The sequence below is a fragment of the Protopterus annectens genome, chromosome 9.part0, assembly GCF_019279795.1.
Source record: "Protopterus annectens isolate FY-2018-M chromosome 9.part0, PAN1.0, whole genome shotgun sequence".
Classification (NCBI taxonomy): Eukaryota; Metazoa; Chordata; order Ceratodontiformes; family Protopteridae; genus Protopterus; species Protopterus annectens.
The window spans coordinates 624,284,919-624,306,530 of NC_056743.1; the positions used below are offsets into that span (position 1 = coordinate 624,284,919).

A 21,612-nucleotide genomic window follows, 5' to 3' on the forward strand; every position below is an offset into this window, starting at 1 on the left:
ACACACACACACACACACACACACACACACACACACAAGTGCACACAGACAAATGATTTTAGTCTAGCGGGGACAGCAATTAGAGAGTGCATTGCAGTGCAAAGAGGTGATTAGGTGGTATGGTGATACTTCTTCAGGAATGGGTCAGCGAAAGGTAATATTAAACTGAGGGGCACAAGTGCTGCAGTGCTTGTTGCTGCTCTGAAATCTGCCTCTGTCACAAGTGATCATTCAATAAAGGTGTCTGAAAAACAAGGAGTCTTTAAAGAGGTGTAAAACTTGGCATAGTTAGAGATGTCTGTAAGGTTTTGGAGGAATCCGTGCCATAGTCTGGGAGCAAGAACTGAGAAACTGATCCGTGCAGAGGAGTTTTACCTTTGAGCTATATAAGACAGGGCCTGGGTTGGACTGACTTCATAGGTTATAGTACAGGGTATATGTACATAGTTTTCTGATTGGATATGGAGTATCTTGATGGAGGAGTTTAAATATCAGTGAAGCTAGAAGAGATCTTCTTTTTGTTTCACAGGCAGCCATTTGTCTTTTTTAAGAGATAGGCAGTGGCGTTCTAGGTGCAGGGAGTTAAAAATAAAGTGGTGCATTTTATTAGAGATGGTTTACAGCAGACCTCTCAACTTCTTAGCTCAAGAACCAGGGACATAGCCAAAAAAAGGGACAAATATGCAAAAAATCAGGGACAATTTTTAAATATTACTCTAATTACTGCGGTGGTGGTGCTGCGGTAGCATTGTCACCTCACAGTAAGACGTTGTCCTGTTCGATTCTCAGCTAGAGCGTCTTCTGTGTGGAGACATGCGTGAATGGGCGTACGTTCGTTGAAGGTTGTGCGTCAGGACTGGCAACTCGGCGAGTAAAAAAAAATCTACTGTCAATCATTAGCGGACCGGAGTTCCGCTGTGGCGACCCCTAACTGGGAAAAGCCGAAAGACTCAACAACTCTAATTACTTTGAAAATTGATAGAACAACAGGTTTTCCATCAACTTTAATTTTCTGAATTATTAGAATTATGAAACTGGCTGGCATTACCTACCGACTGTAATCCTCAGTGATTTACCAGAAAATCAAAATGTTTATGAGGTTCACTGCAACAATATGAGGCAAAATCAGGGACATCATGAATAATCAGGGACAACTGAGTGCTACAGTTTGACGTGCAGTAGTGTTATGTGATTTTTGTGAGGTATTTATTACCAAATAAAAAAGGGTTGTATTCTAACTGGGAAAAATAATGCCCTTAACTATTTCTGATCTGGATGGAGGTGAGAAGTGATATAGTTTTTGGCCCAGAAGAATAACTGATTTATTTTTGACTAGATTTTTTAATTTGCATTTGACAGCTTAGAGTTTGAACAAGCCATATTTGGAGATATTTGAATGTGGTGATGGTTTCTATTATGTGAGTGTTTTCGTCTTTATTTAGGAGGCATATGTGGCTTTTAGATATTTTTAAGTGTACCAAATGACACTTTTGTTTTGCTGGGGTTTAGGAGGAGTATCTCTTCTCCCTTCTTCCTACCCACCAACATATCCTTTGACAAACATTATCACGCATCTCTTTCCTTACTTTATCACAAGGGAAGTTATAACCTTCCACATCCCATTTCACCCTTCTCCATCCATGTATAAAACTCATCTCCTATACCTCACATCATAATGCCTTTGAATTTTTCATATTCGTCCCCTTCCCCAGTCTATCCCTCTGCTCCTGCAACACAAAACCTGGACAAAGCCTTATATAATGGGTGAGAGAGGCCCAAAAATAGGGACAGATTTTAAATATTGCTCTTATAAACTTAGAAAGTTGATAGAATAACAGGATTTTTCTTACAGTGCATTTTTTTCTGAAGGATATGAAGTCTGAAACTCAAATGTATATCATTATTTAGTAATTTCAGTCCTCCAATCATCCCAGTGTTTTGCCTGAAACCACAGCTTTTATTAGAAACAGGGCAAAAATCTGGACAGTTGAGAGGTATGGGGGGTTACTAATCTTAGCCTTCATAGCAGCTCTCAACCTTCCATCTCCAAAATGAGTAACACTACCTCTCATAATGTGGAATAACCTCCCCTGTACATGCCTCTGCTCCTGCAATACAAATTTAAAATCTTCTCCTGCCATTTTTCCCAAACCCTTCTGATGGGCTTCCATGCCTCAAAAGAGTCCATACTGTGCTTGTTCATACTGAGTCCATACTGTCCATCATGTGTACAAATCCTAACCCTTATGTCACTGATAACCAAATGAGGAACGTTCCTCATAATGAGGTACACTTCCAAGGTATGTTGGGCTTTAATAGTGTGAGAGAATGTATTCAATGTTTTGTGATTTGGGATTCTCTCTTTTCTTGTTCTACCATTTACAATTCTTTCTCTTTCAAGTTTTCTCCCTTTCATGATGTAATCATATACTACACACATGCACACGTACATACAATTACACAAAGTCAGAGAGGAGGGAGAAAGTAACAGAAATGCAACACTCTTCTCCAAAGTCTTCGGAGACTGACCACCATGACAGGATGTCAGCAATCTTTTAAGTGCAGCATTCTGAACACTGATCTGGTGACAGACATCAGGGATCAAAGGTTATACAAAGTAAAGGAAAAACTATTTTATTTCTAATATAATATTATCCTGACAGCTGTAATTTCTTTCTGTAATAATTCCCACCTGTGCTTTTATAGACAGTGAAGCAATCTCAATGATGGGACAGCCAGTTAATCTCTTGTGCTACCATCTTATTAATGTCTATTAATTTATATTCAAAGGTACGGGAATTATAATGGACTTCCATGCCTGTACTTAATAAACATTTACATTACCATGGTTTGAAGTTTTGCACTTTGACAAACATAATAATAATGAAAGGCTGGTAGCACTAAGGCCCCCACAGCAACCAGGAAAGAAAACAACATTGTGCTGTGAATGGACATGGTAAATTTTGTATTATGGGTTCATTTGATCTGTGTTCAGTAAAAATATGAATATTTATAAAAATGTTCCTTACAAGAAGTCAGTCAGTCCACAGGCCATCAACTGTAGTCTCAAGAATTTAAATTTGTCAGAAACAAACCTACCAGACCTGGCTGAAACTGCAAAAGCATCACATTTTGTTTACAGCACACTCCATCAGACCCCCTCATACTATTCTTACGTAATTTTACTTGCTTAACAATTACATAACCATACAGAAAGAGAAGCACGCCCACTAAAATGGCCTCATGATATAATGATCTCTTCATCAGTGATTATTAAGACGAGAAAAAACATGCCCAGTTTAAACATTTAATCTCCTCATCAATCTTAACTTTATCCTGTACCTCACCAAGGACGAGCAACTGTGCTGCAAGGCTGAGAATTAGTCAAGGAATCATTAACAGTATGGGCATCAAACAGTCTTCTGATCCAAAGGCGATATAGCGAAACGTGGCCTTCCTTGTGACAATAACAAGAATGTTTACACTGCTTAGCACTGCAACCAATTTCTCCACATGCAGTACAGTGCTTTTTCCAAGCCCATAACAAACTAGACAATTAGCTACAGAGATACCGTGATTTATGGTGCCCAGAATATCAGTACAGAGCATTTATGCCCAACAATATAGATGACACTAGGCAAATATGAAATTTGATTTTGTTTCATGAAATAAGACAACCAGTAAAGACCACCCCCCATTTCAAAGCTTCGCATCAGCAAACACCAGCTGGTTTAAAAAAGGTAATAAAATCTGAATGTAGTTTAGATTTATGACATTAAACAGTCACCTTGTGTTTGTTTGAATGTTTTTTACTTGAACATTGCAATTGTTCCAAGAAGTTGTGCTGGTTTTTGCTCAAAAAGAACTAAAAAAAAAACTGTTACCATTGTTAAATCTCTCAGAAGTAATCAGAATGAAATGCCAGGTTACTACATGAATTGACACCTGAATGCTTTTGAATTGAAAGCCCTGAAGGGGGTAAAACATTGTCCCATAGTCTGTACCTGTCCACAAGATACTCCTTCTGCGATATCAGGACAACTTGACAACACACTCCCATAGCTGATGCAGGAGAAGATAGGAGAAGACTTTCCCTGGATATGTAAAAAGCTACAGAAGCATATGACTTAACCAGAGGTTGAACGAATACTTTAGTGCGAGATAAGGAAGCCTTGCCGACCTACAAACTAGCATGCTGTTCAGACAACTCCTCTCATGACTATTTCTGGTTTCTGTAATGCAGCATTGCATCTATCCATCGCTTCCCCACAGGGAAAACACCTGTTCTTCCTTTGGTACCAGCTTTCCTCCTGACAGCTTTGTGATGTCTACCGCAGCAGACAGTAATTACTCACAATCCATCTGGGTAACGAATGAGGTTTAATACTTCTCCATCTTAGAAAGGCAACCCATATTTGCTCTCCCTAAGTGAGTCCCTCTGTATTTAAATAATAAATAAGTAAGGGACATTCCTTAGGGTCCTGGCTCAATTTCTCTTTGTTAGCATGAATACCACATTGGGTCTCCCCTGAAGAGAGGCCACTAGCCCAGAGGAATTAACCCAGTCAACAAAGCATAAATAAATAAATACTTGAAACAGAATGTTCCAGCCTAGGAAACTGGGATTTGGGAAATTACATTCTGTGAGACCATCTTAATTGGATGATTGATATCAATTTACAATAATGAGCTTGGAAAAGACAACAGTTTGATTCTCAGACCAGCGGTGCATCCAGAAGATTATGGTTTCATGTACACAAACCTCATATCGCTGCCCATACCCACCCATTTAACTTTAAAATGTACACATCTGCCCAAATGTTGCCCCTAAAGATGTCTGATAATTAGGGTTCCTATTACCTTGTCAAATTCCTGAAACTTCGAAGCTGAGAATATCGAACTGAGATGTTTGAAGTTCCAGGAATTCGAACACACAAAAATAAATAAATAAAAACCCTAACAGCAAGTTAACTGCTGTGCCCCCCACTCTTTAAATATACCAACTCCGAGATTGCAATACATTGCGGAAAGGGAAGATTTTCTATGTTTCTTTTGTTTTTATTTATTTTTTTACCTTGTCGAAGTTCTGTAACTTCGAACATAAGGTTTCGACCTTATGGTGTTTGGAGTTTTGGAACTTCGACACGATAATAGGAACCCAATAATTACTCTTCATTTTCATAGCTGCAACCTACAATGAAAAAAACATTTCTAGAGGAGTATTCCTCTATCTAAATATTTATACTGCAGGCCTTTCTTCAGACAGTTTAAGATCTTCTACAGTCACTCAACCATAATATTTCTGAGATGGATACAAAAAAAATGCACTCAGTTGACTACACCAGTGTATAAAATCCCTGCTATACACTGGATTATCTCTGTTATTGTAGAGACCTAGTTTTGTGGTCTGGCGTGTCAAGACACAGGAGTACAGCGTTCTTCAATTTTGGTTTTGTTCTGTTGTTTTTTTGAACGCTGACGTTCAGTTCTGCTATACACTGCAAATACAAATACAGACTCTTTTTGACTCCTGTGAGTACAAAAAGTAATATATGATCACAATATTTAAATATAAACAGCTGATATCTTCACCTAACAAATGAAACACAAAATGTAAACAGCTAATATGTTTACCCATCAAATGAAGCACAATTACTATTACTTATGAGAAAAAAAAACAATCTCTCCTGCTACATCTGTGATAGTTAGTTATGCTTAAACCAATCCAAAGCCATAAACAAACACATTACATATATATCTAAGTAAGCTTCCTGCCGGGTCTGTATTGCAAGCTTACTTAATGTTTTTTTTTTCAGTCATTAACAGTTTACATCAGCCCAACAGTATGATTTAACGTTTTGATGTCAACTGTAAATTTGCCTGAAGCAAACTGGAAGAACAATCATCTGTGTAATCAATACCACTGCCCAACTGACTCACTCATCCCCTACTCATAAATCTGAGAGCCCTCATCATTTCCTCTGCATTATTCACACTTAGAATATGACATTTCAGCTCACTAAGGTATTGTCTTCCAAATCAGTTTCAGTTCACAAGTGAAGACCAACAGAAATTCCTATCAGTCGCACTTCATTTTCTGCATTTGTCACTGCATGTGTTCAAAAGTCAGCATAAAATGATATGCAGCTCTGATCTTACTTCAGTAGTTTGCAATATCTTAGCAGAAACAGCTTCCAGTGACATCTTCTGAAAGAAATCAATGCTGGTCCTTCTTGCCAGTGACAAAACTATTATTATGACTTCCTAAAAGTAGGGCAATAGCATAACACATCATCAAACCACAAAATATTTTTGTAACTGACTACTGAAGAAAGAGAACTTCTGCATTTGTTACTGACATGTCATTGTATCTACAAATAATCACTACTCACTCCTTAGCACAACTTCTCACAAAACTGAACAGGACTGGTGGAAAGGAGAAATTCCCTGCAAAATACATTTAAATGATTTATTGAGGAACCACCTCAAACATTATAAAGAAACACAGCAGATTAATCATAGACCACTGACATTTGCTCACACTCGGTCTCTTTCTCATCTCATGCTAAGATAAAGGATTATAGTCACAATGGAATTTCTGCAGGGTTAGGCCAAACTGTAGGGTAGAGCTCAGAGGGTTATCTGTTACACTTGTTATTGGGGGAGGGGGGGGTGTTGTCATTAACAGTTGTTTCGCCACTAAGGACAAAGGAAGAACAGACCACTTCTGCAACACTAAAAAATACACAAGCTCTTTGGTTTAAAGCAGAATTAACAGTGGGTAACCTCAAATTAAGTAAAAAAAAAAAAAAAAAAGCTGACCAAAACTAATATTAAACAAAATCAGGGACAGTTCACAGCTATATACGGATTGCCTGGTTGTTAAAGTGTTCTTGCATGGTTTCCCATTTACTGGCATGTAGTACCTTGAATGCTGAAATACATTTTCATTTTACTGGAGTTTGTTTTATGGCATGACATTTAAAATGAGAAGCTTCAAAATATAAGAAATTTCTGTAAAAAAATAACTGAAAAGTTCTTTGAGCTATACCCTCAGATGTGTCAATGTAGGGAGTGCATGCAGGTGCATCCGCAAACTCCAATGGATGCAAGCAGGGTACATATACAGGTCTCATCCATTAAAGTCTATGGTCAAATGCCACGCTATCCCTCAAGTGACATCAGCAAGGAATAGGCTAAACTTACATATACAATTTCTTAATAAAAGGTTTATGAATCTTTTTATTAAGAAACTGTCTACATCCCTCTAATTAAACAGACTGGAAAATACATTGCGGCACTTAAGTTATAAAGTGCTGTAATGTATATACAGATTGTGATGGAGCACATTAAGATTTGTATTAAGAATGGAGTTTCACATTGTCTAGGAACAAACATATACTCACTCCTCCTCAACCCACTGTAAGCACCCAATCCAGCTACCAAATGATTTACTCAGGCTAAATGCCCAATGTAGCAACTCCATTTGCAGCAATGGACTTAAAATACCTGAAGAATGGAGACCCTAATATCCTGCATCATCCATTTTTAATTGCAAGTCCTCCCCCTCTAGCCTAAACTGTACTTTGACCAGAAAAGTGCAAGAATGTGTTAAATAACAGAAATCATCAAATCCAACAAACTTGTTTATCGTCACTGAATCTGCCAGGGTGTGATAACAGCCAGAAATATACCTGTTGTTCAAGTCAACAAAGTCCAGAAAGTTTGGAATTTTTGTTTGAAAGTATTTGCATAGTATTTTATACCACAAGTAGACTTAAAATAAATTTTCCTCAGATAGAAAGCAAATGTTGGGGGCATAACTGGGAAAAGACATAAATGGGAACATGTTTCGTCGGAGTGTAATGAGCTGGCAGATTTTTAAAATTCCCTACAAAGTACTCCGTCAGAAATATTGGGAAAGTAAATGGCTGTAACAAACTGTCTAATAATATTTTTGAGCTGCAACACAGGATCTGAATTGTCTAGTTATAATAAGGCAATAGTAAATTTAATTCTGTTGGCTGCCAAAAAAGCAATTATTAGAAAATAGAAATCAAAGTCTAAAGCAACTGTAATTGAAGTATTGAATGTTATAAAGGAGGTAAAAGAACTGTAAGAGGCATTTTTCGAAAGGGAGGGAGCAAATTGCATAGAAATAAGTGGAATTTGTGGGAACAACATATGAAGAACAATATTCAGGAGGAGGAAGAGTGAGGCTGAAGGAAAGGCAGGAATCAAGCAATTTATGTAATGCTGGAGTGAATGGCAATTGTTATAAAAGAAAGAAAACATATATAATGTATAATGTATGTAAATGGAAAATGTTAATATGGTTTGTTTTATTTTTTATTAATGTAAGTGTATCTATGTCTTAAAGTGATAATTTAGCAGAAATGTTCAAAAATAAATATTACCTGTTGCTTAGTTCTTTGAGTTTGCATCAGTAATTGAATTAAAAAAATAGGGTGCCCAAATCTACTCTATCTCCATAACCTGCTCCATCTTAACAAACTGTCAGCTGAGTTACACTGCTGTCATACCTCAAAACTCTTAGAGCAAGAAATCTGGACAAAGCCACAAATACTGGGGGGACAAAGGCCCATAAATAGGAACAAGTTTTAAATACTGCTCTTACAAGCTTAGGAAGTTGATAGAATAACAGCTTTTGCATTAACATGAATTTTTTTCTAAAGAATATGAAGTCTGAAACTCAAATGTTTGCCTTTATTTTTTGACTTCAGTCCTCAACAATTTGCCAGTAATTTATCAGAAAACCACAATTTTATGAGAAACTGACACAATATGAGGCAAAAATTGTGACATTCTGAGAAAATCTGGACAGTTGAAAGGTATGCCTACTCTTCTTTTTAAGCAGGAAAGAACAGCAGTAGCACACAAAAGTCTGCACTGCATTTCTCCACACCCTATAAAAACTGCATTTAAATATCAACTGTTATCCATCCCTCAACTAGCACCTATTTATATGTGTAACTATATGTGGATACAGTGTATTTCTATTTTTTTCCATGACACAGGCCCAAACTTAACAATGCAGATGAGATTTCTGAAAGCTTAGCCAACATTACATGAGTTCTGTTTATTCAGTCAGCTGAGCAAAGTTAGGGTTTTTTTTAGATATTTAAGCACCATTTAGTTGCTTAAGCACTCTTTGTAACAAGAAGTCAATAAGTTAAATTTTAACTGCCTTCAAGAGTACTTGGACACAAACTCAGACTAACTGATGAAATGTAAAAACACTTGTTTTTCATGCTGTAGTCAATTAAGCATCATTTCTAAACCTAAGGTAACATACCGGCATAATGCAAATATGACGACATTTTCAGAGATTCAGTGCAAGAATAATGTAGGTTACAAGTAAATGCCTCAGCCCCCTCTAATGTGCACATACCAATATACCAATCATGGCAAACCTATGACACACCACAACATTTTGGGTGACACACCAGCATTCACCAACGCCTGAGGTACCAAAGAAACTGAATTAACAAAAATACAAGAAATATGTGACCCTGCGCTAATCTATTAAAACTTGGTAACAAAAGAGTTATTATTTGATGTTAATCAAATCAAATGCAGTATGTTCCATATTTTTTCAGTTCAAGTCAAAATTACTATTAAAGTAGGGTAATTGTTTGGGGGCACTGTTTTAAGCCCAGTTATCAGTGTGCATATCTTTTTCTCTATTTAAGCCACTAATTTTTCTTTTACTTTTATAATACATAGCAGCACACATGACTGGGCTGTATTTTTTTTAAATAAATGAATATGTAAAGACTTGTTTCTCTTTTTTTCGTTGGGGGGAAGGGGGTGACACATCAGCAAAGTCAAGACAGGCAGTTTCTGAATTTTTGACATGCAGAGCACAAAAGGTTCACCATCACTGCAATAGACAGACAACTTTTCAGGAAGGGTCTAAGTACCCCTGTGATTTCTTCCAGCCCTCTACCATCTCCATGCTCAGGATTATTTATGGACTAAAATTCTCCCTTCCTTTTATTTCTGGGGGGGGGGGGTGGACAGTGTCATCGCCAAACATTGATGTGACTTATTTCAGTTTATTTACTGGGGTAGAACACTGATCAGAATTGTTTAATTGCATGAACAACCCAAAGATCAAGTACATCAAATGTAAGCAAAACACATATAAGGTTAAAGCATAAATATATCTGTACATACAACATAAATGAGTGCATGGCAATAGCTGCAGTTACAAATGTATGAGAAGGAAAGAGTAAAAATAAAACGTATTTCAATATGGACGTATATTTGTGTTGTCCTTAAACAGTCGTTATAAGACTGAGTAAAAGAGAGCTTCAAAGTTTTGAGGGGGTAGTGGAAGTTAAGTGATGTGATCAGAGGTGCTGAATTTGCATTCACTTTGTTTAAAAAGATTAGTTTTAATTTGGGGTCTGAATTTAGAGCAGGTGGAGAGTTATTTTAGGTTTGGAGGGAGGGTTTACCAGAGATTAGGGGCTAGAATAAAAAAAAACAAAACAATGATCAGTGCAGTGTAGTTTTGTTTGGGAGTTTGAAGGGCTGGGCTTAGGTGACAATAACTCCTGAGGCAGTCAGAGGGGATGTTAGGAATCAGTTTGGTGAAAAGGGCATCCTAATTGTTTGTTTGTTTCTTTCGGCTTTTCCCGATTAGGGGTCGCCACAGCAGAAACTCCGGTCCGCTAATGATTGGCAATAGATATTGACGTGCTGGCTTGCCGGGCCTAATGCACAACCTTCAACGAAGGAACGCCCATTCATGCATGTCGCCACACAGAAGACGCTCTAACTGAGAATCGAACGGGCAATGTCTAACTGTGAGGCGACAACACTACCGCAGCACCACCACCACAGTCGAAAAAGGCATCCTAATGCAGTGGATTAAATAATAGGGATCCTATTAGGACTGCTCTGTATTTAATGTGTACCCAACTGGCTTGTTGATTGACAGGGAGTGGTGTTCATGATTTCAGTTATAAATCAGCATATTTTGCTAGCTACAGATTGAAGGGCTGTGCAGTTCCTTTTTGAGGCTACAGAGCTAAATGTTAAGCCATATTCTAGCTAGAAAATAGGATGCCCTTGTTTATGGCTAGAAAGTGCAGTAAAACTTAAACAACAAGGTATTTTTGCCCTGGTTTACTCAGTGTGAACATGAAAGTTTAGGATCTGATCTAGTCAAATACCCAGGTATTTGAGGTGCGGTTTCAGTGGTATAATTATAGTATTCTTCAAAGTCCAACATGTTGTGATTTTTTGAGAGTTGGTGGTGTGTCCCAAAATCACAGTTTTAGCACTGTTGCAGTTAGGAAGAAGCTTTTTGGCAAACATTGAGTCATGAGGTGAGAGACTGAATTTCAGCTTGGAAGTTGGAACTGGTTCTGTAGGTCAACATGCCAAGTGTGATCTTTTACGTTAAGTGTAGGAGACGCATCTCTCTATGTCTAGTTGTGTTGAATGTTTTCTCTCTGAGTCCTCATAAAGGAATCTTGCTTCGATCCCTTCTCCCTTCCCAAGCCAGGAAGATGAGATATCGGTTGGATGCTGACATTTTTCCCAGTTACTCTTGACTATGCGATGTCTGCAATCCATTCTTATGCTGGTTGTTGTGGGCATCCCTGTCACTGCCATCAGTGGGCTGGCTCCAATAGCCACACACTCTGCTGTACTTAACATCAAATTAAGAAACCATACACAGACTAAACAGAGCAGTGTCAAGGTCAGAGGATCAAACGGTTTGTAATTTTCCACAATTTGTTATTAAGAGTCTCTGGATAATGTAACTGAAATGTTTAAATCAGCATGAGTTGAGAAGGCTACATGATGAATTAAGCCTGATCATTCATTTACCTGTATGTCATTATTTGTTACTTCTAGTTTTTACTGCTCTTTATCTATTTGATGGAGAGAAAATCTGTTTATTTTTCACTAATGTTTTTGAATAATTTTGAACTTTTGTATTCGTGTGACTGCCCACTTTAATTTTCAACTTGCAAATGCGGTTTATACCACTTGTGAAAAACAGACAATCCGCTTACAGTGAAGACACCAGCTAAAGGGGGAAATGACGGCTGTACCACCTGAAGCAACTGTATGAAATATGGCCAAAACAAAGGAAATGCAAATAGTGTTAGGTGTAAAAAGGATTGACTGAAATCCACAGTGTTATAACCGTTTCTTATTTAACTTTATGAACCAATAGTAATAGTTTACTGCCATGTTGAAGGATAGCTGGCATTCTTCCAAACTGCCCATAGATACCCATGCCATATATAAGTAACCACATCTACACATCCTACAATAAGCTAGCACAGCATTCAGCATTAATTTTTCTGCCCTGCACCCAGTAAGTGCAATGATAAGCTTTAGCATCCCATGACACTGAAATGGATTAAGCATGTAATCATGGAATGAACAAATGAATAATCTGTGAAAACAGGCTTTCAGCACATCAGTATGAAAATATGAAAGACTGGAAATGGTCCGAGTTTCTTATAGTGATCTAGCAAAAACTAGACCAAACTACATAAACTTCTACATTCTACCTGCCAACAAGGTATGGGTCTCTGTGCAAAAACTGTGCCCAGAGTGGTCTCTACTATGGGTTTCATAGCAAAAGCTTACAAAATGGGAGAGTATTTGCAAATTATCTGACTCGCATACCTGGGCTGCAAGTTAAAAGGGTCTTTAGCCTGCAATGCAGGAATCTGTTTAAGTTCCAGCAGCACTAAATATATTGAAGTGTTATAAAGCCAATTGAGCACCAAAGCCTATGGCTAAACAAAGTTTACCACTCAACAGCTGCAGTCCCTTCATTTGTACAGAGACGGCATGCATCATGATACAAGGAAACTTCACCGTGGCTGTAACATTGCACCTAATACAGGGATAACCAGAGGGACTCGCTGAGGGAAGTGTTTTTGAGACATTTTTTGTCAAATATTATGGGAAAACAAAGGGCTGCTCCCACTCTGCATCACTATACAATTCCCTCAAGGTTTCATGTTTCATATTACTAAAAAATGTTCTGCTCAGTTCCATTTCAAATAATTCAGAAGGCTCCTCATCAACAAACACTAGCCTAAGGAAAGCAATATCTTGTCTCCAGACTTGATTGATGGCTGACTGGATGAAGAGAGGACATTAAGCCCCGTATGTTGTCACATTTTTTACACTATATATACACAAAAGTAATCAAGTATATATTGTAAACACGGATAGGAAGAGTCACTTACTTCATGTTTTCTACATTACGTCCCCTGACAGCACAGATTGGTATGGCGAGGACAGCCAGTAACAGAATCCATCCATTGTAGAAGGCCACCTTGCAGAAATACTTAAATGAGACACTCCACTCATACAGAAGAGGCAAGAGGATGAGCAGGACGATCAGCAGCCACTGGCCCAATGTCACTTCCATCATTCAACGCAGCTGTGAAACAGGATGGCACAATGTCACTTTAGCAATGAAGGCATCAGAACAATAGGCATACATTTACACATGCACGCGCGCACTCACACACACGCGAGCGCACACACATACATGCATGCACACAGTTGCAGGCTAAGCATGGCAACCAGTAACCTGTTTATATGGAAATACTAGTGTTAGTATTAATTACTGCAAATAAAGGTATTAATACTTAAGAAAGGAATCTAAAGGAACCACCTCAGACAAAGCCAGAGTCAAATCTTTGACTTACCAAACACAATGCAAATCTGTAGAGATTTTTATTAAAGGAACACAGAAATTGCACAAGAAAAGAAATGCAATTATCGTGTCACTGTCATTGCTTATATCAAAAGCAGGTACAAAAAAAAACTAGGGCAATAAGTTAAGAAAGGTCATTTAAAAGATACTGTCTGTTTCTGCAAATACTGCAAGCAGAGGGAGAGCACCTGGTTAATGGAGGCAGCCTAGTTTAAGAGGAATTTGTGGCGGATCTAATACAATATCAAGTTATTTACACCACGTGTGAAAAACAGGCAATCCACTTACAGTGAAGAAATGACAGCTGTACCACCTGAAGCAACTGTATGAAATATGGCCAAAACAAAGGAAATGCAAATAGTGTCAGGTGTAAAAGGATTGACTGAAATCCACAGTGTGTTATAACCGTTTCTTATTTAACTTTATGAACCAATAGTAATGTATTAACTTGACCTGCAAATATTTACACACCTGTGTGAAGGCTGTTTGGTAAACACTGTAGCAGTGACTGCAAGGTTTTTTTATCAGGAGAGCTCTATAAACGCCTTGTAATTCAAGCTTCAAAATGCAGACATTACTAACTGTGGCATCCTTCCTCTAGGCCAGTAATCAAGGAGCCTCAATCTTCACCACTGACACTGGTGAGGGATGCTCACTTGGAACAAAGCTAGATACAGACAGTATATCCAGATGCAGCTCTCAAGAACACAGGGAACACACACAGTCCTGGGGCTGGGTTTCCCTCTCTCTCTCTCTCCAGGCCACAAATAAGACTCTCCACTGACACAGCGGTAGAGTTGAGTCCTCAGCTGAGTGTTCAAATCCAAGTCCTCCAACCATCCTCTCTGTGAAACCAGTGCTCTGTGTCCCTGCTCCAAGTAGCTGGCGCACACACTCTTTGAGATTTGATTTTCACACACACACACACACACACACACACACACACACACACACACACACACACACACACACACACACACACACACACACTTAGTAAAGGCTGGCATAGATTTACCAGATATGCCCCCTCTGCCCAGACTATAAGGTAGATACTGCTACCAGAACACTCCAAAGCCAGCTACACTAAGGATCTTACCAAGGTATCCAATTATACTTAGTAAAATTAACACTTATACAAATGGTAGTATTTTGACCAAACATACAGTGTCACCAGATAAATATAAGTATTATTAAAAGTTAAACTATTCCCTAAAAGGCCAGCTACCATGAAAAGTTTAAATATATTTAATAATAAACAATAAAAAGAACACACAAATACTGAGTATCTATTTACAATAAACACCAGAGTTTCAGACACAGGAAATATTTAAAACAACATAAATGGAAAGGTTCACACAGATACAGAAAAAACAATACTTAACTAGTCTCATTATATTTTCCACACTGGCTAAAGAATTATTGTTCCATAGTTCATTTAATAGAGCAAGGCAAGATTAAGTGGGTGAGTGGTCCTTCTTTGTCAGGCTTCAAAAATAGACTGCCCTGAGACGTCTGTCTCATCTAGTATTAAAGCATCATTTCAGTGCTGCATTACAAAATAGCATCACATAAATCGAGTCATCTGACTTCTGCCTCCCACAGTGCCCCCTGTACTAGAAATTGAACCCCAATCTTGCATATATATATGTCACCATATACATAGACAGAGCTTTGCTAAGATGTGCTATAGCATCTGGAAGCTCTAAAACCATTTCAAAAACTTCCACCCTTCCAGGGTAGCAATTAGTTCACCCCTAAGGACAATGCAGCAAGATTCCTAGTCCTAGTTTTCACAGACATTTTGTCTCTGGCCGCAATCAGAACTGTAAGATACAATCTTTATGGCCTAAACCAGGTGATATAATTTCAGACTATTTTTCAAAGTTAGCTGGACTCAGATTAGCCTATTCTCTTCCAGTATCATCTGTTACAATATATTCATTTCAACAGTTACAGTACAGTCTGACATATGTGTGTACTTCTTTTCTGTCCAGCAGGACCCACTGTTGGCACATTAATAACACAAGCAGCTTCACAAATAAATTTTCAACACAAGCCCCTGCACAAACCAGTTTGATATACAAATGACGGATAATTATTTACAAAACTCCAGCTAGCTATGCTGGCATATATTACACATCCACTGCCCTACTTCTCCTGGCATAGCTAGCAATACCTCACATCATCACACTTATGGTGAACATTTTTTGCTATGTATTACAGCCTGTACCTTGCTACCATTGTCACTGCTGCTTTTATGTACTAGTTTCAGTGTGTTTTGATAAGAACAACCAAAAGTAAAATGTAATGTCAGTCAAAAGGATAAGCTGCACATGCACAGAAAACACAATCTACAACAGTAACAAACATTGCTTGCCTTGACAGAGAGAAGTCACAGACTGATGTAGTGTCTTTGTGGTCAACTATGTTGGTCCCCTATATGAAAGGATTCTCCCTGCAGATCCGCCTGTTTGTGTGCTTGCCCAGTCTGTTAGCCCTTTTATTCACCCTGGCAGAAAAGCATTCATCTACACTACAAACAGTTAAACACATTCAGAATTACACCAGATCTGTAAGCAGAAGGTGTGATGAAATTTTGCCTGTACAATAACCAAGTTGCACCCTGTTCTAACTAAATAAATGGTCCAAAGGCATTTAGTACTTCTCTGAGTTGCATTCAAGACAGTTGCTACAAAAAAGTGCAGGTTCTGCTTTTGTTTTTAGCTCAAATAATTAAACTGTTGCTTTAACATTGTTTTTTTTCAGTGTGCATTATAAAAGTGCCAACTCTCTGGCAAGCACACAGCCCGAGGATCTTCCCCTCCCCCATAGTAGCATGGCTTCTATTATTCCCCCTTTTTTCCAGTAAATTGTTCACAACATTGGCTACATTGTGTTTATTTCCACTTAGCTTACTGTGCCTCGCATATACAAACAGTACCCTCAGACTATGTTTATAGCATTCTGCTAATTGCTCTACATTAAACTCTGATTTAATAGTATTATCACCCCAATAGTGACAGCTCTGATTCTTCTAGAAGTATAGAATATACTTACTTTTCCATATTGTCTTACTAAATTTTTTTTGTGCATCCCACCATTTGCATGGGTCTGCCCCCCTCCCCAAATTTGTCTCTACTATAGCTACTTTTTGCGCCAACAGTGCCTACATTTCCTATAATCCCTTTCAGATCTAAAAATCCCACAACACAATGTGGGATTTCTCTTCTAAGTTGCCTCCCTATCTGAATGGATTCTTCCTGTGGATCCTCCGTGTTTGCGTTCTTACTCAGGTACTAGCTTATTTTTGCACCTATCTTCTGTTTAATTCAGATATCTGTATGTTCCTGCTTTCAAAATGGAAGATTAATTTGAAAAATGAGAACTGTTAATTCATGCCATGTGGTCAACCAACTTACCTCTATTTGTTATCTACTGTTTCGTACATTAACAGCTTGTGTGTTTGCTTACTATAGCTATTGTCATGACCGTTGTGCGACTAGCTCATTCACATATATGGTTTAGAATTTACCTCAGCACTGTCCTGCACTTGTTACACTGATGTTAAATTTTTAACCAGTTCTACCTGTTAGACAGTGTGATAAATTCACATTGCTGTGCTTTTAACTATATAGGCATTTTATACATTGTGGTTCATGCTGCCATTGTACAAGTGTATCTGTACAGATCATCTGCTTGATTTAATCTGCTTGCTCTGTCTGTTCCCCTAATTACTACCTTGTCTTGCTGCACTCCTGGTACTCTGTCCAATGTCTTCTACCTTTACTAACCCTCTGCTCCCCCTCCTTCCCTAACCCATTCTCTCTATAGTAGTGCTGTCCTATCCTATCCTTGACCCTATACTCCTTGTTAAAACCCTCTGTTACTTACCTGTTTTTTTCTCTTTCTTTCACTAGACCCTTTCATTTGCCCTGGTAGAAAAGCATTCCAATACACTACAAACAGTTACACACATCCAGAATGACACCAGATCCATAATCAGAAGCTGCGCAACAATTCTGGCTCTACAATAACCAAGTTACGCCATGCTCTAACTAGATAAGTAGTCAAAAGGCATTTAGTAATTCCCCAAGATGCATTCAGGACACAGCTACTATAAAAAAAAGTACTGGTTCCGTTTTTTTTTTTAGCTGAAATAGTTAAACTGTCACTTTAACAGTGTTTTTTTAGTGGGCATTATAAAAGTGCCAGCTCTCTGGTAAGCACACAACCCTCAAGGATCTCCCCTCCCCTCATAGTAGCACAGCTTCTATTATTCCCCTTTTTGCTAGTAAATCATTCACAAGATTGGCTACACTGTGTTTATTTCCACTTAGCTTACGGTGCCTTGCATATACAAAGGGTCTACTTTAGGACCTCGAAAGTTTAATAGCTTGAATGCATATGGATCGAACCATATGCATCGAACTATTAAACAATCAAAGTCCAAAAAAAAAAATACACACAAAAAAATGTAAACTAGTGTAGGTAGGGGGCAAGCCCCCTGCACCCCCCACTACTTAAATATACCAACTCCGAGATCGCACTACATTGAAGTAAATAGAAATCTCCACCTACAGAGATTTCCGTTTACATTTTCGATGTTTTGCGCTTTCATTGTACTCGTGTTGAGAATATCGTATTCGATATTCTCGGACTTCGAGCACATAAAGTAGACCCATATACAAACACTACCTCCAGACTACGTTTATAGCATTCTGCTTATGGGTCTACTTTAAACTCTGATTTTATTGCATTATCACCGCAATAGTGACAACTCTGATTCCCTCTATAAGTACAAAATATACTAACTCTTCCATACTGTTTTACTGATTGTTTTTTTTTTTCTGGTGCATCCTGCCATTTAGGTCAGCCCATTCTGCTAACCTACCCCAACCCCAAATTCCACCCACCTCACTACACCTAAACTTATATCCAATAACTCCTCCCTCTTCTCTGCCTCAGCCAATCACAACCAGTACAACTACTTCTTAACCCAACCCTACCTATTCTATTTCCCATGACTTATATCCTGCCTTTGCTATTTCCTTCCCACTCCATTTCCTCCTCATTCACCTCCCACATTCTAGTATTAACTCCGTCACATTCTCTAAAACAACTGTTCTCCCCAAATACCCAACCCACCATGTATTCTCTACCAGTGTCCCATTATTCAATCTCTTTCCTTTCTATAAGCTCTCCTAACCACTTACATACCTTACTCACATTTTTAATAGCAACTACATTTATTACTTCTGCTTTTTTCCCCTGCACTATATCCCTTCACCTTTACAACTGCCATCTAGAGTCTCATTACATTCACTTATTGTAATACTCCCAAAATGTCTCAAACCAGCTTACTCTTATTACTTATTTTTTTTTTCATTCTCATTTTCTTTTCACTACAAAATCACACAGTACTAAAAGCTATCCCCCATTTCCCCAAGCCAATATCCACTACATCCTTCCTATCTTACCCATCAGAAAGCTACTGATATATATCTCCTAGCCTCTTTCAGCTAAATGCTCTGCATGCCCCTAAATTCAAACTTCTTCCTGTTAGACCAACTATTCTTCACCAACAAAACCATCTCAATAGATCTAAAAGACACCATTCTACATCCTTATGCAGCGATATCCACCAAAATCCAAGACCCACTTCTTCTAACCTACCTGCTCAACAAAACAATCACTATTCCAGTAAAGCCTTAAAAATTGTCACACTAAATTTTCAAAGCATCCATAACAAAATTACAGACCTTCAATCCTGGACAGCAGCCAATCAAGCAGACATCATTGCTGCCACCGGGAACTGACTCAAACCGAATGATAAAGACGCAGAATTCCACCTCCAGGCTTTAACACCATAAGGTCTGACAGGCTACACAAGAAAGGTGGTAGTATTGCCCTCCTTTACTGCAGTAGCTACAACACAACCCCATACTCTAATAATATTCCACAGTTCTCTAATGCTGAAATCCCTATCTCTTTTCTGAAAATAAATACATCCAAAAAATATGCACAGTTTTATATCTCCCTCCAGGCAATAATATACCTATTCTGGAGGATATCCTTGCCTGGGTCACCCATACAATAAATAATGAAACCATAATTCCTGGCAATGTTAATATAAATTAGAAAATCATCTACTCTGAATTCCCATCTTCTAACATTAACCTATTCAAGTTTACTTATCTGATAACTACTCTAGCTAGACTCAATAAGGGAAATATTGACGGCTCTATCCTAGACTGGATTTTAGTTACTGATCCTCACAAAATCTCCTCAGCTGGCACTGTCCCAAATGCTCGTGACTACCTCCCTGCCTTTGTTCTTAGAACATCTCCCTCCCTCCAAAAGGAACATTAGTATAAAGATATACATAATCTGTCTAGCTTCAATCTGCAGACATGCACCAATCTATTGAAAAACATGAAATGGAACATCCTAAAAACTCTAACTCTAGATGATGCAGTTAACTATTTTAATTCAATATTTTTAGACACCCTTAATAACCTCGTTGCTCCTCGTGTTAACAGTGTCAAAACCAACCATGCCCCATGACTTTCAAAATCTACAAAAGAACTAAACAGAGATAAAATCTGGAAACTTTGGCAGAAAAATAAAAATCCACCAGACCTCTTTAAATTTAAGCAGCTTTACAACCAAGTAAAAAGAGAAGTAATCAAAGATAAAAATACTACCTACAGTTTCAAAATCAATCATTAAGCAGAACCCCAAGAAGTTCTGGACAGCTATATCGTCCCTTTTAAATCCAGGTTCCAAAAATAACATGTCTACATCCTGATAAAACTTCACCAAAATAGCCAATCTCTTTAACTCACACTTCATTAATACCATAACAAAAACTACCACTGGCTTCCCCAACCTCACCATGACACACTTCCTAAAAATTCTACTTTTAAAGTCTATCTAGACCATACCACCCCACCCACTCTTCTTCCTCTTCTTCTTCACTCAGTTCTCATGAAACTGTAACTCAACCAGCTCCAGCTTTTTCACTTAAACCAGTTCCAGCTATTACTATAAAAAGACTGCTCCACAAACTCAAACCTAGCACCACTGCAGCTGATAACCTACCCACAGAATATCTAAAACTAGCTGCTGATGCCATTATCTAACCTAGCAACATACTACTCAATAGATCCACACTTGAGTCCTATGTCCCAAATATTTGGAAAAATGCACTTATTCTACCCCTGCATAAATGTGGCTCCCCTACAGATATCTCCATTTACCATCCAATAGCCATTATCTCCCCCTTCTCCAAGCTCCTTGATAAATGCATTCATGCACAACCTCTAAACTTCCTTATTAACGATCAGATACTACCTCCCATATGACATGGTTTTAGACCAGTTCATAGTATCATGACTGCCTTGATATCTTTCCTGGACATTGTCAACAAAGCCCGTGATTCAGGCAAAATTGTTTATTTCCTAATTCTAAACTTATCAAAGGCTTTTGATACAGTCTCTCACCTGTTACTTCTAAACCAACATTTAGAAATCTATATCTCCCCTCCCTCTCTTAATTGGTTTGCAAGTTACCTATCAGACAGACAACAGTCAGTTAAATGGAAGAATTCCCTCTTCTCTTACCTTAATAACCCACTAGTGTCCCTCATGGCTCTTTATTAGGACCCCTCCTCTTTAGCTTCTTTATTAATAATCTCCAGTCATCATGCACTCAGTGCTCTCTAATACAATATGCTGATGACTCTACCATTATCTTTTCTGCTAATTCCACAACTGGTCTTCTACATATCACTCAGCTGGCCTTCACCTCTACTGAGACCTGGCTAAGCAACAATCACGTCTCTCTTAATCCAAATAAAACCAAACTACTTCTATTTACCCCCA

The 21,612-nt window shown here is 38.2% G+C and overlaps 1 protein-coding gene across 1 annotated transcript in view; it reads right to left on the minus strand.

Moving 5' to 3' along the window:
* The window catches only part of AGPAT1 (1-acylglycerol-3-phosphate O-acyltransferase 1), a 621,246-nt gene that overhangs the window by 444,458 nt on the left and 155,176 nt on the right, over nucleotides 1-21,612 (minus strand). The window contains exon 2 of the mRNA XM_044083187.1: nucleotides 13,254-13,450. Within this exon, the coding sequence (XP_043939122.1) occupies nucleotides 13,254-13,441 (188 nt within the window). The 5' untranslated portion in view covers nucleotides 13,442-13,450. The remainder of the gene's footprint in view (nucleotides 1-13,253; nucleotides 13,451-21,612) is intronic.